The sequence below is a fragment of the Peromyscus maniculatus genome, chromosome 3 (genome assembly GCF_049852395.1).
Source record: "Peromyscus maniculatus bairdii isolate BWxNUB_F1_BW_parent chromosome 3, HU_Pman_BW_mat_3.1, whole genome shotgun sequence".
Lineage (NCBI taxonomy): Eukaryota > Metazoa > Chordata > Mammalia > Rodentia > Cricetidae > Peromyscus > Peromyscus maniculatus.
In genome coordinates, this window is record NC_134854.1 from 23940074 (window position 1) to 23954135 (window position 14062).

A 14062-nucleotide genomic window follows, 5' to 3' on the forward strand; every position below is an offset into this window, starting at 1 on the left:
TTTCTCTGTGTAGCTTTGCGCCTGTCCTGGAACTCGCTCTGTAGACCAGGCTGGCCTCGAACTCACAGAGATTTGCCTGCCTCTGCTTCCCGAGTGCTGGGATTAAAGGCGTGCGCCACCACCACCGCCCGTCGCCACCACCACCACCTGGTCAGAAGCCTCAGTCTTACCACACCTCCTGAGGTGAGGGATTGGGCACCAAGGAGGAGGTGGGGGCTGGAAAGTTCCCCCAGGTAATCCAAATGCGCATCCCAGTTTCAGCCAACACTACTGAGCTATTCTGGGAACTTCTAGAACCATGATACTGCCCACCTGAGGGAAATTTGTAACCACAGGACAGCTTGGGGGGTGGCGCCTCCTAGAACCGGGGATTCCCATAGTCCCCCAGGGAGTCCTTCTGCCTTTTAAAAAAGCAAGCAGCAGAGGACAGGGCCATGGCACAGGCACAGACAGGAGAATCCCCACACTGTGAGTCCCCTCAGCTCCAAGATGGGCATGGGAAACACCTGTCCCCTGTCAGTCCCATGGATACTTCACTCCAGAGTCAAACAATCCATGGAACAGCAGGGCTGTGAGATAACGGCGGAGCAAGTGACCCGGCTCTCTGCTCCACTGCCTCCAGGACGGGGATCAGACACAGGCCAGGGAGGCCCTTTGCCTCATCCCCTACCTTTTCAAATGTCGCTACCAACAAGCAATAACACAACTTGATCGTCCTTTGAGCCGCAGGCCAAACCTGTAGCTCAGCCTTGGGCTGGACGATGACATACACGTGAGAAGGTGATAGAAAAGCCAGAATCCTCCACGTTTTCAGTAGTTACTGGAGTGGAAGAGAAAACACAGAGTGTTTTGATGGCTGCAAGGCAGACACCACCAGATCCGCAAAGGTGGAAGTGTCAGCAGCCAGGAGCTCAGGGAAGGAGCCTCAAAAAATAGAGCAGCGGTAATGGGTAGCACAGGCCAAGGCTAAGGTAAACTCCCTGTCCCTGGTGCTGAAGCCTCACGCAGGACCTCAGGCCTGGCTAAACCAGCCACAAAGACAGTGACTGAGCGGCTCAGCTCCAAGCTTTGCTTACATCAGGGGAGTCAGTGGGAGCTCCCGGCTCTGATATACCCAAGACCGGGTCAAAGAAAAAGGCTCTGGCTTTCTTCATGGAGTCGTTTAGAAAAGAAAATCGAGAGTCTAACAAACATTTCTTCTACCTTCGAGGAGCCTTAAAAGATCCAAAAAGCAAGTTCTAGGCCAGCCAGAGATCCTGGCTCAAAAATAAAAAACAAAAGAATAACACAAGTCAGGAACGAGACTTTGGGCAACACTATCCTGAAGCCCCAAACTTGAGGGCAGCCTGCGTCACAGAGTGAAATCCCATCTCAAAACACCAAAGCCAAGCATACAACAAAAGCCAATCAGCACTTCTGGAAACATAGCCTTCCCCCGCCAATCCTCCAAAAGGCAGGGTCTCACAGCCTGGAGCTCACTATATAGACTGGTGAGCACTAAACGCACAGAGCCCCGCCTCCCTCTGGCTCTCCGTTTTGTTGTTGTTGGGTTTTTTTGTTGTTGTTGTTGTTTTTATTTGGTTGTTTAAGAAGTATGGCTGCCTACCTACTCTTCTTTTCTCTGACATGGATGGATGCCAACATCACTTTTTTTGAGCCTAAGTTTTGTGAAGGCAGCCACTGGGGGTCCTCCTGTGACCAGAGAAGCCTAGCTTTAAAGGGACAGCAGTGGACACTTGTGCCTGAGGGTCTGTCCCTAGCCTCTGTTCCTCGTCACACGTCACAATACCTTACCTGGAAGTTGCTGCATTAGCAGAACCCAGAGGTCAGTGGCCCAAGAGGAAGAAGGAAGGAGCCTTGGTGTGTTCTTAGAATCCTTCCCTGCTCAAGGGTCTGCCCCTTCTATGTACAGTGACTTCCCCGGTGAACAGCAGGTCCCACCCAGTGGCGGTGAGTGGTGAGCACTGTGGTCAGCTTTACACGGTGCTTTTCATGGTTTCTATAACCTACAGGCACGGGGGAGGCAAAATAAAGGCTCACTCACACTTCTGGTCCTGGTTCACCTGCCTGCAGAGGGGGTGCCCGGCCTCGTCCCACCCCTGATGACTGACCACATTCCAGACAACAGGCAGAAGCATTTCTTTTCTCTCCATCAACCTAACTGTTCGGTCCCACCCACCACCTCCCTGAGCCGGGGCAGCTCTGACTGAGGTCATTCACAGCACTGGAGCGGAAGCATGGCAGATGAGTAGGCTCTCAGGATTCACACCCGTCCAGGCACAAGGTTTAAAAGTGTGTGTCAGGCTTGCCGCAGAGGCCTGTGGTCTCTCCGACCCTTCCTTCTCACTGCCCCATCTACCAGCAGCTAGACACAACTTTGTTGTGAGTGAACTAATTTCCACCCAGCGTCCACAAAGCTGTAAAGACCCTGTGGCTGTGACCCACGTGGACGAAGGCAGGGTGCTGGCTGACAAGGCACAGGGAGCCAACAGGAGCCACACACACACACACATACACACATACACACACACACACACACACACGCACACGCACACGCACACGCACACGCACACGCACACACACACACACACCCCTTCTGGGGTTGCACTGGGTCTACAGTGGCAGCCTCCTGGGTGTCCTCATCAGTGACCGGGTACATGCAGTTGTCAGTCAGGGCAGTCAGGGCAGGCAGTAGCTCAGTCTTCATCATGTCTTGCTCCACAGTCAGACTCCTGAGCAAATACACAGGAGGAAGCTCAGTGTTCTGCAAGAACAGCTTCCCAAGACTTCAGGGCAGCCATCCCCCTCGCACCCAGTGCTTTGACAGCTGGCTTCCCCAGCTCCTGTGAGGGAATATCCCATTTTACCACATCCTCCAGGAAAGTGGAGGCTAAGTAAGTCAGCCTGTCTCAGATACGGAGTTATTATTATTTTGGGTTTTGTTTTTTTTTTTTGCGGGGGGCGGTGTACTTTTCAGGTTTTGTTTGTTTGGCTGGTTGCTTTTTTTTTTTTTTTTTTTTTTTTTTTTTAAAAAATAGATCTCCCTCTATATCCCTGTATAGCCAAAACTCACTGTGTAGTCCAGCATAGCCTTAAATTCAGCAATCCTTTTTTTTTCTTTTTTCTTTTTTGGCAGTGGAAGGGACAGAATCCCAGGGGTTCACACATGCAAGGCAAGTGAACTACACTTCAAGCTAGACCTGGATTCCTGATTTTTCTTTTCAAGAGTTCTTACAGACTTTGCTGCCTGCCTGTGGTGTGGCTCAAACCTAAGGAAGGCAGAATGAGGCACCAGAGCGGAGCGACTCACCCTCCAGTCACGGCCTCAGCACCAACAAGAGTCCAATCCTCTGGGCTTACAACCCTCCTCAGGCCTCTCCCAGATGAGAAAACAGGATTTTATACTAAATGGCCAGCATAATGGAAAAACACCTAGTGCCAGCTCCTGGAAATAAGAAACTGGCTGTCTGAGACTCCAGCGTGAAGGAAACAGAACAATTACTCAAGCAAGGTCTGTCCTGGGGTGCACCAGAGGAATACTCTATTCCACCAAGTCCACAGATTCCAAATATTCTCAGCGGTAAAACTCTCATTCAACCTGAAAATACATGGGGCCTCCAAACATGTTCTCCGTCTTGGCTTTAAAGAGGGGGAACCACACAAGGTGGTAGAAGACTCTCAGGAACCCAGAAAACAACCGCTTTGACCCTGTGATAGCTAATACTATCAACTCTAACAACCACGGCCAGCAAAACTAACCAAATGGCACCGTTTGTTTTGTGGCGCCTCAGGTGCCCCAGGACTTTAAGCATACTAGGGAAACGCACTGTCTCTGCATTAAACCCCAGTTCTCCTTTTTGGCACAACAGCTGGGCATTTTCCAGACCCTTCTCCTCATGTTCAGCAAAATAAACATTTCTGTAAGATCAGATTTCTGTAATATCTGAACTCCCTTAGCCCTGGCACTGTCCAAGCCTATGGAGGGCAGAAGGGTGGGAACAGGTGAATATGAGCCCATTTACGTATTTCCTGGCTGCTAACACGGTATGGCTAAATAACACATTATTATTATTAGTGCTCACTCCACTCTAGGTCCCAAAAGAGCCTGGAGAAGATTCGATAACTCCTAAAGAAGGAATTCACCGACCGAGGGCACCTCCAGAAACCTTTTTCCTAACTACACCTAGCCTGACACTACCCAGAAGATGCTCTCAGGTCCTTAGTTTGCAACTAGCGACATTTGCTTGAACTGAGGTTACAGATCTGCAGCCAGTGTTCGAGATCAAATCCATGGACACGTCTTATTTTGCTCATAACATTGTTTTTACTTTCAGAGAGTTGCCTCTCCTCATCGGGCGAGCTTCTGCAGCATCAAATGCTGAGCTGCAGACTCCCATAAGCGGCATTGCCCAGCAGTAACTGTATCCTCCTCTATCGCTGAGTTCCGCAGCGACACTAAGGGGCACATACTCCTTAACTGGAGAGATCTGTACTTCGGGGGTTCTCAACGAGCGGGCTTCTTTCATAGTAAAGATGGACCGAGCACTTTGAATCACAATTGCTTTCAAGTTCTCGGCTAGCTGGACTCAGGACGGGCAGCTCCGGGGCGCTGGCAACTCACTGTCGCCACATCAGCTGGACACCAAGAGGAAAAGCAGCTGGCTTAGAAACTGAGGTCGCGACCCCAGAACTGGAGTCCGATTCTGGCCGAGTAGGAGCAGATGCTCGCCCTCTGCCCGGGCTCGTCTATGCCAGCTGCCTAGGCGACGGCCCTCAACTCTCCCGGCCCTGCTTCGCTTCGAGACCGCCCGGCGGTGCTGAGCACCTGCGCCTGGAGACCGGAAGGGCTCGCCCACCCGACGGCCGGCCTGCCGGCACCGGGCCTCGCCGCGACAGCGCCCAGACACACTTATCCGGACCGCGGAGCGCGCAGGCGTCTCCCGGCGCTGACAGGCTCTGGAGGCACCCCGGCCCGCGACCCAGCAGGATGACCTACAGGGAGCACAGCCGAGTCGCGGAATCCGCAACACCAGCGTCGTGGGCATCCACACTGGCGCTGGCGACTGCAACCAATCAGTGTCCTCCTCGCACTGCTCCCAACCAACCAACTCCTGCTCTTGGCCAAAACCGCGCCCTCAATCCAACAGTGCCCGCCCATAGGGCTCACAGCCAACCGGGGGCTGGCTCGTGCAGGCTGTCCGCAGCTCCTGCCCCAAACGTTCCCTACCCTGCCCTGGCAGCCTTGGCCCCCGGCTGGAAGCAGGTGTAGTGGGTGAAGGGAGGCCGAGGTACGCCTCCTCGTCTCTTCCCGGCCATTGCCGGCGCGCAGAGATCAGCGTCCAGCTGCTGCGCAAGCAGGGGTCGAACAGCATCCTAAGGCAGTGGTCCCCTCGAGGCGGCTGTAGTCCAGGCAGTTAACGGTCACGTGACACAGGCTTCCCTCAAGCCACTGTCTGGCTTCTGGGAATGGGGCAAGACTATCATGTGCGTGTGCATGTGCGTGGGGAGGAACTACGCAGACCATGTCAAGGAGATGCGCACGGTGCTAAGCGAGCCTGTACTGCTCTTGAAGCGGTCGGTCCACCGCGTGCGCTCCCGAGGGCTCACCTGGTTAAGGCGCGCTTACTGCCAGAACCTGCACCACGAAGGTGGAGTTGGGAGGGCTCTTGGGCAGGCGTGGTCAAGCCTTCTCCGAGGCCGCTGCCGTGGACTATGTGGCCGGCTATACCCTGTGCCTGGAACAAGACTGCCAGAGGTGTGCAGGAAGAGTGCAAGAGGAAGGGGTCCAGCTGCCCTGGACCCTGGCCAGGAGCTTCACGGCCTCCCGCCCTGTCAGCGCCTTCGTGCCAAGGAGAAGATCCCTGACCTTCATGCCCTGAGACTGTGGCTCAAGGTCAACGGTGAGCTCAGGCAGGAGGGCAGAACAGCTATGATCTTTTCCATTCCCTACATCATCAGCTATGTTTCCAAGATAATAAATAACCTTGGAGCCGGGTGGCAGTGGCTGTGCGCGCCTTTAATCCCAGGGCTTGAGAGGCAGAGGCAGGCAGATCTCTGTGAGTTCGAGGCCAGCCTGGTCTACAGAGTGAGCTCCAGGACAGGCACTAAAACTACACAGAGAAACCCTGTCTCGAAAAACCAAAAATAAATGAATAAGTAAATAAATAGTCTTGGAAGAAGGAAACCTTATCTTGACCGGGACTCTAAAGGGAGTTGGGCCAGTTAAAGAAAATGATGAGAGCGAGGCTGGAATAGACGGAGTGGTTAGTATGAGGTTCAAGGTGGAAAGGTCAGAATACCAAATGTTCTTAAAGAGTGTCAAAAGCGAAGGGAAACAGGAGCAAGTGGAGGTAACTAAATGACAATCTTAATGAAAATATAAAAATTATGTCATTAGATTGCTAGGTCTATATCAAAGAAAGTGGATCCTTAAAAACAAACAACGTGATCTGAAAGGACTGGGACGGGGATAGAAATGGGAATAACCAAGGTAAAGGATATGTGATGCTTCCCAAGAGGAGATGTGTTAAACTAAATTCTGAGAGACAATAGTTTTTGTCTCCAAAACTGAACCGAACAGACTTTTCTGTAAATCATTCTGAAGTCTATAGAGAAAAGACTTGAAAACTGCAAAGGAAAGTAATTCATTAGTGATACTAACCTTTAGAATGCTACTTATTGTGGGAACCCACAAAGATTTCCTAGATAGATCTGAGCTTGCTTTACACAGCAGGGCTGCATTAGGGGATGGCTGGCCCACAAGCATGGTCACCAGGTGCCTGGGATGGTCTGTGCACACTTGGCTGTGCTGGGGGAGGTCTTTTGCCTCACTCCTTGGCATTCCTTTAAAAAGCCCTTTAGTAGAGACAGAAGGGGCTGGTGGGTTTGGACCCAGGCCCTCCCAAGGCTATCCTCTCTCTCTCTCTCTCTCCTCTCTCTCTCTCTCTCTCTCTCTCTCTCTCTCTCTCTCTCTCTCTCTCTCTTTCTCTCTCTCTCTCTCTCCCCCCTCCCTCTGCTTCTCTCCCTCCTTCTATCTACAAATTCCTCATCTCTCCTTGCTCAGGAGTACCCTGGGGCGGTAAGAGGGAGCTGGTCTCCATCAAATGGTCCCAGAACAGGGACAAACCAGGGTAGCTGGTGAAAGCTGGGGGAGAAAGCCCCACGGGAAGCAGTTGGACTGGTCCGGTTTTGTAGTAGAAGTGAAGGTGGGTTTTTATTCTTGGGAAGATGAAAGAAAGGACTGGAAGGATGTCCGAATATAAGGCTGCAGCACAGATTTCTTGTTATCTAGGTTTCTTTTTCTCTCCACTCAATCTTTCCATCTTAAGGGAAAAAAATGTAAGATAGTATAGGAAAAATTTAGAAATATGGCTTAAGAAAAAGATTTAGGAATAAAGTAAGCAGCAAGACAGAGAAACTAGATCCTAAATTTTTTAACTATGGGGCTATAAATGCAAAATCCTGGGCAAAGATCAGAGGAAAAAAAACAGGCAGAAAAAAAGATCCCCATGGAAGCTTTTGGCCTGGGAACAGCTAAAATGCTAAAAGTCCAAGCAGCAGAGGAAAGAGATCTCCCCTGCAGCTGATATGGACCAGGAATTAGTTTCCTCCTGGCTGTAGGGGAAGAGGCTGGCTAGAGCAACCCACCCTGACCCTGGAGCCCAGAATTAGGGAAGGATGGCTCAGATAGGGCCAGTGAGAGAAACAGTTTAGCTCAGATCAGAGCCATCTCTGCCCCTGTCCAACTGACTTGTGAAACCAGCCAATCACAGAGCAGGACAGCAGGATCCTGGCCCTAGGGCCCAGGACCAGGGAAAGAAACACAGCCTGTGTTTGGGACCTGAGCCAGAGAAGTGAACCAAGGAAACATGCCCTGATTCTGAAACCAGTACCAAAGAAACACTCTTGGCCCCTAGAATCAGAGTCAGTGAAAGAAATGTGCCCTGGCCTTAGAGGTAGTGTCAAAAAACCAAGAAAGGCCAGTGGAAAAAAACACAGTTTGGCCCTGAAGTCAGGGCCATCTCTGCCCCTTGCCCACAAAACTGGCCAATCTCTGGGCAGAAAAAAACTAACCAATCACAGTTGACTCCACCCCCTAGACATCCTATATAAACTGCCCTGCCTGGACAGTTGTGAGCTGTTCTCTCCACCCTGGTAAAGGCAGCTACTCTCCTGGACTCCTCCTTCTCAAATACATCTCTTTCTCAAAAGAGGTTTGGGTAAAGACCTTCACTCACTGGTGCACAGAAGAACCTTGCTGGGACATCCCATAGTGGACTGAGCAAGAGAAAGCTGGTAATACTGAGTCAGAGATTGTGGCTCTCCAGGAGAGGAGCAGGATTGCTGTGTCCTGCAGGGAGACCATCCCTCATCACACCAGGTATACCCTTCCTTGCTGAAGCAGTTCCAGGCCTGACTCTCCCGAGAAGTCAAAAATTTTCTTTCCAAGATTGGCCTGTTTCTTTGCAGTCCCAAGCCATCAGAGCTGTGCTAAACAGTTTCAGGTGTCCAGGACATCTTCCGGGCACCTCTTGTTCTGAGTAGCTCCAGGTGTCTGGGATACCTCGCCCTCTAGGACTGAACTGTCTCCTTGCAGTTTCAGCCATCAATTTACTAATATTTTGGTGCTGAAACCTGGGACAGCAAACCCAGAGTTTTTGTAGTTTACTTACACTGGCCAGGAAGTCAAAAGTTTAGAGAACAGAAGTTTTGGGAGAACTGGGAGGTTTTTCTCTCAAAAGCTGAAAGATTTCTTGGGGAAAAAAAAAAACTTAGTAATCTCTCTCTAAAAAACTAAAAAGCCTTTCTTAACTAAAAAGCCTTTCAAAACTTTCTCAGTTTCTTTCTGTAAGAGCATAATTAGATTCACCGGCAGATGTCAGTATGGGAGAATCACCTGTAAGGGCTTTAGAAGCAACAAACCTCTTGGAATATGGCAAATCCTCTCTGCTAGTAAAAACAGCAGCCAGAAGTTCCCTGCAGTTAGTGCCTAGCTAGAGAGTGCAGGCTGAAATCCGAAGCAGGAACAGCTTTCCCCAAGGTGAGGCTGCAACAGAGGCAGTAGCGGGGTCTGGGGAAGGGCTACTGGCAAGGAGGATGCAGTACAGCCTCTCCTCTCCTCTGGCTGTGGGCATCTGCGGCATCAGGGGCTTTGTAGCTGGGGGAGGAGATAAGCCATGACAACTATCCAGGAGAAAAGCTTTCTTTTCTGTCGGGGAAAAACAGTTTCTCTGAAAGGGCTGGGAAAAGAATTTGTTTCAAGTTTCACTTTCTTTCACTGACCCTGTAACTCAAAGGGGCAAGCCCCAAAGGAATTTTGCTTTGGGCATGGAAGGGCCTGCCCGAGTAGGCATGCAAGCAAGCACTTGGCATCTGGAGCAGTGTCAGCAGGGGAAAGCACCTGATAATGCCAGCTCAGGGAGAACAGAAATCTGTCGATCTCCATGGTGGAAAGGCAAAAGGCTTAGTGCAAAGTTCCCATTGCAAAAGTGAAACCAAGAAAACTTGACCAGTAAAGGGAACTGGAAGTTGACTCCTGGACCTGAAAGAAACTATGGGAAATGGAGTCTGAAAGGTAACAGTGGGCCAAAATAGAGAAAGGCTTTCTGAGAAATGTAGTTTTTCAGCTCAAGATGGCGATACTGTCCAAAAACTGTTTTTTGTTTTTGTTTTTGTTTTTTTCAGCACAGAATGAAGTTTCTTTTCAAAGCAATGCTAGAAAGCTTAGCCTTACCTCTTGAGAACTAAGATCAGATGATAGCTTGCCTCTCAGGAGATAATTTAAAACACTAATACCATTTGTCAACAAGCCACTTTAAGATCCTTAAAGCAAGGGAAAGCAGTCCATACATTGAACATTGTTTTAGATATGAGAAAACTTATGTGCAAATAAAAAAGTTCTTTGCCTCTTGAACAAACAGCCAGCAATGAATGATTCCTTTGCAAATCTAATAAGGAGACAAGGAAATAGGTATTCAAAAAGAAATGACTGCTTTATAGATGGCAATCAAACTTCAAAAAAATCTAGTTATATCACAAAGTAGTTGTTAGTTAATTGGCCACACTGTGCTCTTACCCTGCAATGAAATGTCACGAAACACGACAGAATCCGCTAATAAGAGTTTTATTAAAGATAAAGGGACAGAGAGTACGCAGGCCTGTGGGAGAGACACGTGTGTGGAGAAGAAGAAGGAACCGGGAAATGGTGCTGGATTTTAAAGGCTGGGAGTGCACAGGTCGACGTCACTACTCCATGTATGTGTGTAGATCACATGGCCATGGTGTGCCTACATAGACATGCCACATCACGGATCCTGGTCACGAGGGACACCTTGACCCGGAAATGGCTGTCTTGACCTGGAACTGGCTAGGCGGAATTGTCCAGGTCCGCCTGGCATCCTGGTCACACGAGATGCCCTGACCCGGAAATGGCTATCCTGATCTGGACCTGGCTAGGCGGAAATGTCCTCCGGGCATATGCAAACACGCCCGACTGTGGGTGTGTGTGTGTTGTGAACCCTTCAGTAGTCACTTCACTTGAGAGTTCTCTATAAGAAAACGATGCTAAATTAGGATGTTTGCTTAATGAATGCACTGATGTTTGTGAGAACAATCTGAGTTGAATAACTCATGGTTAGAGTATATCACAGTTGCTAATAATAACATCAGGGTTGAGAAGCAAAAATACTAAATCATGAAAATGTTCTTCCTCAGAGTAAGCTAATGAAGAATGTTTCATGAAAGAATATCTATGTTCTTAACTCCTTTGAGTAGTAGCAGTTTTGGTAAACAAATAATCTTGCCAGAAATATTGGACTAATAGAAATCTATCAGAAACATCAGCATTGTTAAAAGAACTCATGGCAAATACAACTTAAAAAAAAAATTAAGAATGGGGAAAATTGTCTCAAAGTTTGGGGATGCGTGTGAAAGGCAGCTAAATCAATTTTCCTGATATTGAGGTTCCACTTTGCAGTTTGGGGATAGTAGGGGTATAAGGAGGCCTCCAGACTACTGAGGAGTTTGAGATGAAGTTTCAGCAATGTTTTTGGTACACAGAGGAACCTGCTGAAAACTACAAGTCTGGAACCCACACCAACTTAGACATTTTTCTTCTTCTATTGGGAAATTGACTATTGAGTTGCCAGCCAAGCAATTAAGAAACAGAATATCCCTTAGAAGGTTTTTTCCTCTTATCTCTTCTTGCTTTTTGAGTTTTCTGTAAACTGAGATAGCTCTTAATAGAGTTTTTATAAAAGATCTAGAATGCATAAAGTACAACACTCACTAAATCCCAGAGCTGAGAGAGCCATTGAAAAATTAGGCTCTTGTGTTCCACTGTCAGGAGAACTTTCAGAATGATATCAAAGCTGACTATGAACTGTGAACTTTACTGTAAACTCTGAACTTTAAAAGTGATTTACGTTCTTCCTTTCTTATTAAGTGAGTCTTTCTAATAGTTTTAAGAAAGTAGTCCTATAGAATGTAAGTTTATATTAGGATAGATATTGTGAGTCTTTCTATATATTTGCTAAGGCAGCCCTATAGAGTTTCCTTAAGTATATCTATGAAAAATAAGACTATGTTCTGCTAAGAGATTCTTTCTAGTGTAAGTTAGTTTTGATAAGCATCTTTATAGTTCTTCTAAGAAATCTCTCCTAGATATTTTCTAAAGTAGTCCTATAGAGTTTTCTTATGAATATAGGCTTGTAAGAAGTATAAATAAGAATATGTTGAATGTGAGTTTATGAATTGTAAATGTTGAATGTGAGTCTAAATGCTTATGTAAGCTAGCTAAAAAAGTGTAAATATGTATAGTGATAATAGTAAATATGTATATTGATGATAGGTCAATCGAGAGTTGTAAATATGAACGGTGATGTTTATGCCACAATTATGTTAAGGTTAGTGAACCAGGGTTTGGTAAAAAGCTAAGGGAATCTTTAATTTGGATGTAGTTTATTAGATGCAGTTTGCATCAAGAGTTTTAGTTGAGAAAGGGCTTGGCACAGCTAAAATTGTTATGGACATCTTAAGATCCATTCCAAAAAAGATATGCCATCGCTATCATCCTCTACTCCTGTACTGGGAGGTGTGGCAGCTATGGAGATTGCTGTGGAAGTTGTAAGCTCAATAGGAACCTGGGCTAGAGCTGAGTTAAGCTCAGTATTCCCTCCTACCAGAGACTGAGAGTTAATGACGGGCAACTTTCTCTTGATAGCTTCCAACCTAAAACAGAGTATGCTTGATAGAAAACATATCTCCATGATGGGTAATATAAGTAATAATCAGGGAGAATGACCTAAGACTATCTGAGACCTAAGACTCAGTCTATCTGATGGAGCCTAAGGATCTCTTTAAAAAATTAAGAAGAGCAACCTGTGGAAGCCCACAAAGGTTTTCTAGTGAGATCTGAGCTTTCTTTACACATCAGGGCTGCATTAAGGGATGGCTAGACCACTGTGGAATAAGAATAGCCATAGGAATATGAAATAGAAGTCCAGCTGTATATTATAAGCTATAACTTGACCAGACCAAGGATTAGTCAAATGGGAAGCCATTTAGCAAGGACTGTTTGGTGTTACACAGCTTAATATTCAGTTGTGCCTTGCTATGAATTCCTTGTGCTCATAATTGAAGGGTTCACAACACGTCCCCACGGTCGCATATACCAGGTGGACACTTCCGCCTAGCCAATTCCAGTCAGGATAGGCATTTCTGGATTAGGGCGTCTCTCGTAACCAGGATACCCGGCGGACCTGGACACCTCAGCCTAGCCAGTTCCAGGTCAAGATAGCCATTTCTGGGTCAAGGCGTCTTGCGTAACCAGGATCCGTGACGTTACATGGCCACGTAAGCGCGCAACGTGACCATGTGATCTACGCACACGCGTGGAGTAGTGACGTGACTTGGCCAGGCCCCCAGCCGGTCTTAAAGCGGAGCGCCATATTCCTGGTTCCCTCCTCTTCCTCTTCTCCACGCATGTGTCTCTCCCACAGGCCTGAGCACTCTCTGTCCCTTTATCTCTAATAAACTCTTATAAGCGGATTCTGTTGTGTTTCATGACACTTCCTTGCAGGGTAAGAACACAACGCAGCTAAATAACTAACATTTTGGTGCCGAAACCGAGCAGGCGCTTCCGGGCGCCCTGTGCCTGGAAGCCTGCCAACCGGGTAATCTGCTCCGTACGTGACAGACCGCTCTCCATTCGCCTGAACCGCATCCAAATTGCATCTCCTAATGTGTGCGTGCGTGTGTGTGTGTGTGTGTGTGTGTGTGTGTGTGTGTGTGTGTGAGAGAGAGAGAGAGAGAGAGAGAGAGAGAGAGAGAGAGAGAGAGAACCTGCGTTTCAAGGTACTTAGATAGAGTCATGTAGACAGAACCTTCTGCCTCTGAGCTCTTGGCTCCTCTTTAGTATTTATTTTGGGTATCTGCCTTTTGCAAATATCTTCCCTAAGCTACTTCCTAAGATAGAGCCAACCCCAAACAAACCCTTGAAAGACGAGGAACAGATAGCTACCAGATTACCTCTGAGATGCCTGTGCATCCCCCCCCCCCCCCCCCCCCCCCCCCCGCCAAAAAAACTAAGGTAAAATGTCCTTTCACAGACAATCTGTCTCCCAGACCAAGTGCCTGTCCCATAGATGCATAGCTTTGTTTCTTGTGCAAATCAAGTTTAGGTCTTCCTCTCTTTCTCACTGCCCCCAGAGCAACTTCTTAGATCAAAGGGGTTTCCCCTCACTAGGTGCTTCAAGCTGTGATGCAGATTGACTAGCCACAAGTACTTCTCCCCTGGCCTGTCAGGAAACTGGCAGCAGTTTATAGTGACAGTTTTAACTTTTAGTGACCTACAGATTTTCCCTACCCTATCACCTGTAAGTTCGTAGTTAAAACACATTTATGATAAACTTGTAATGCTTTCACCTAACCACAGTAAGGATACATTTCTAGCAATAAATTCCTTTTCTGATGTATTCCAGCTGCTATCTGACTCCATTCTTGTCTCTCCCCTTTTGGGTTGCAAATAAAGTTGCCAGGAAGCTTTTGGTGAGGATTTTGCAAT

The 14062-nt window shown here is 47.9% G+C and overlaps 2 protein-coding genes across 4 annotated transcripts in view; one reads left to right on the forward strand and one right to left on the reverse strand.

Annotated features, from left to right (window-relative positions):
- Positions 1-5351, reverse strand: part of LOC121827848 (hydroxyacylglutathione hydrolase, mitochondrial-like) — a 32611-nt gene extending 27260 nt beyond the window's left edge. The window contains exons 1-3 of one of the 3 annotated variants that reach the window (XM_076566250.1): positions 5228-5351; positions 2592-2732; positions 1795-2006 (exon numbers count right to left, since the gene is read on the reverse strand). In XM_076566250.1, coding sequence (XP_076422365.1) covers positions 2000-2006; positions 2592-2732; positions 5228-5316 — 237 coding nt within the window. In that variant the 5' untranslated portion in view covers positions 5317-5351 and the 3' untranslated portion in view covers positions 1795-1999. Of the gene's footprint in view, positions 1-1606; positions 2440-2591; positions 2733-5227 lie in introns of those variants that run through there. The other 2 variants (XR_013049706.1, XM_076566249.1) reach the window with 2 other exon arrangements.
- A 131-nt stretch (positions 5352-5482) lies between these two features.
- The window catches only part of LOC121826739 (oxaloacetate tautomerase FAHD1, mitochondrial-like), a 37674-nt gene continuing 29094 nt past the window's right edge, over positions 5483-14062 (forward strand). Inside the window, exon 1 of the mRNA XM_076566251.1 lies at positions 5483-5900. Coding sequence (XP_076422366.1) covers positions 5483-5900 — 418 coding nt within the window. The remainder of the gene's footprint in view (positions 5901-14062) is intronic.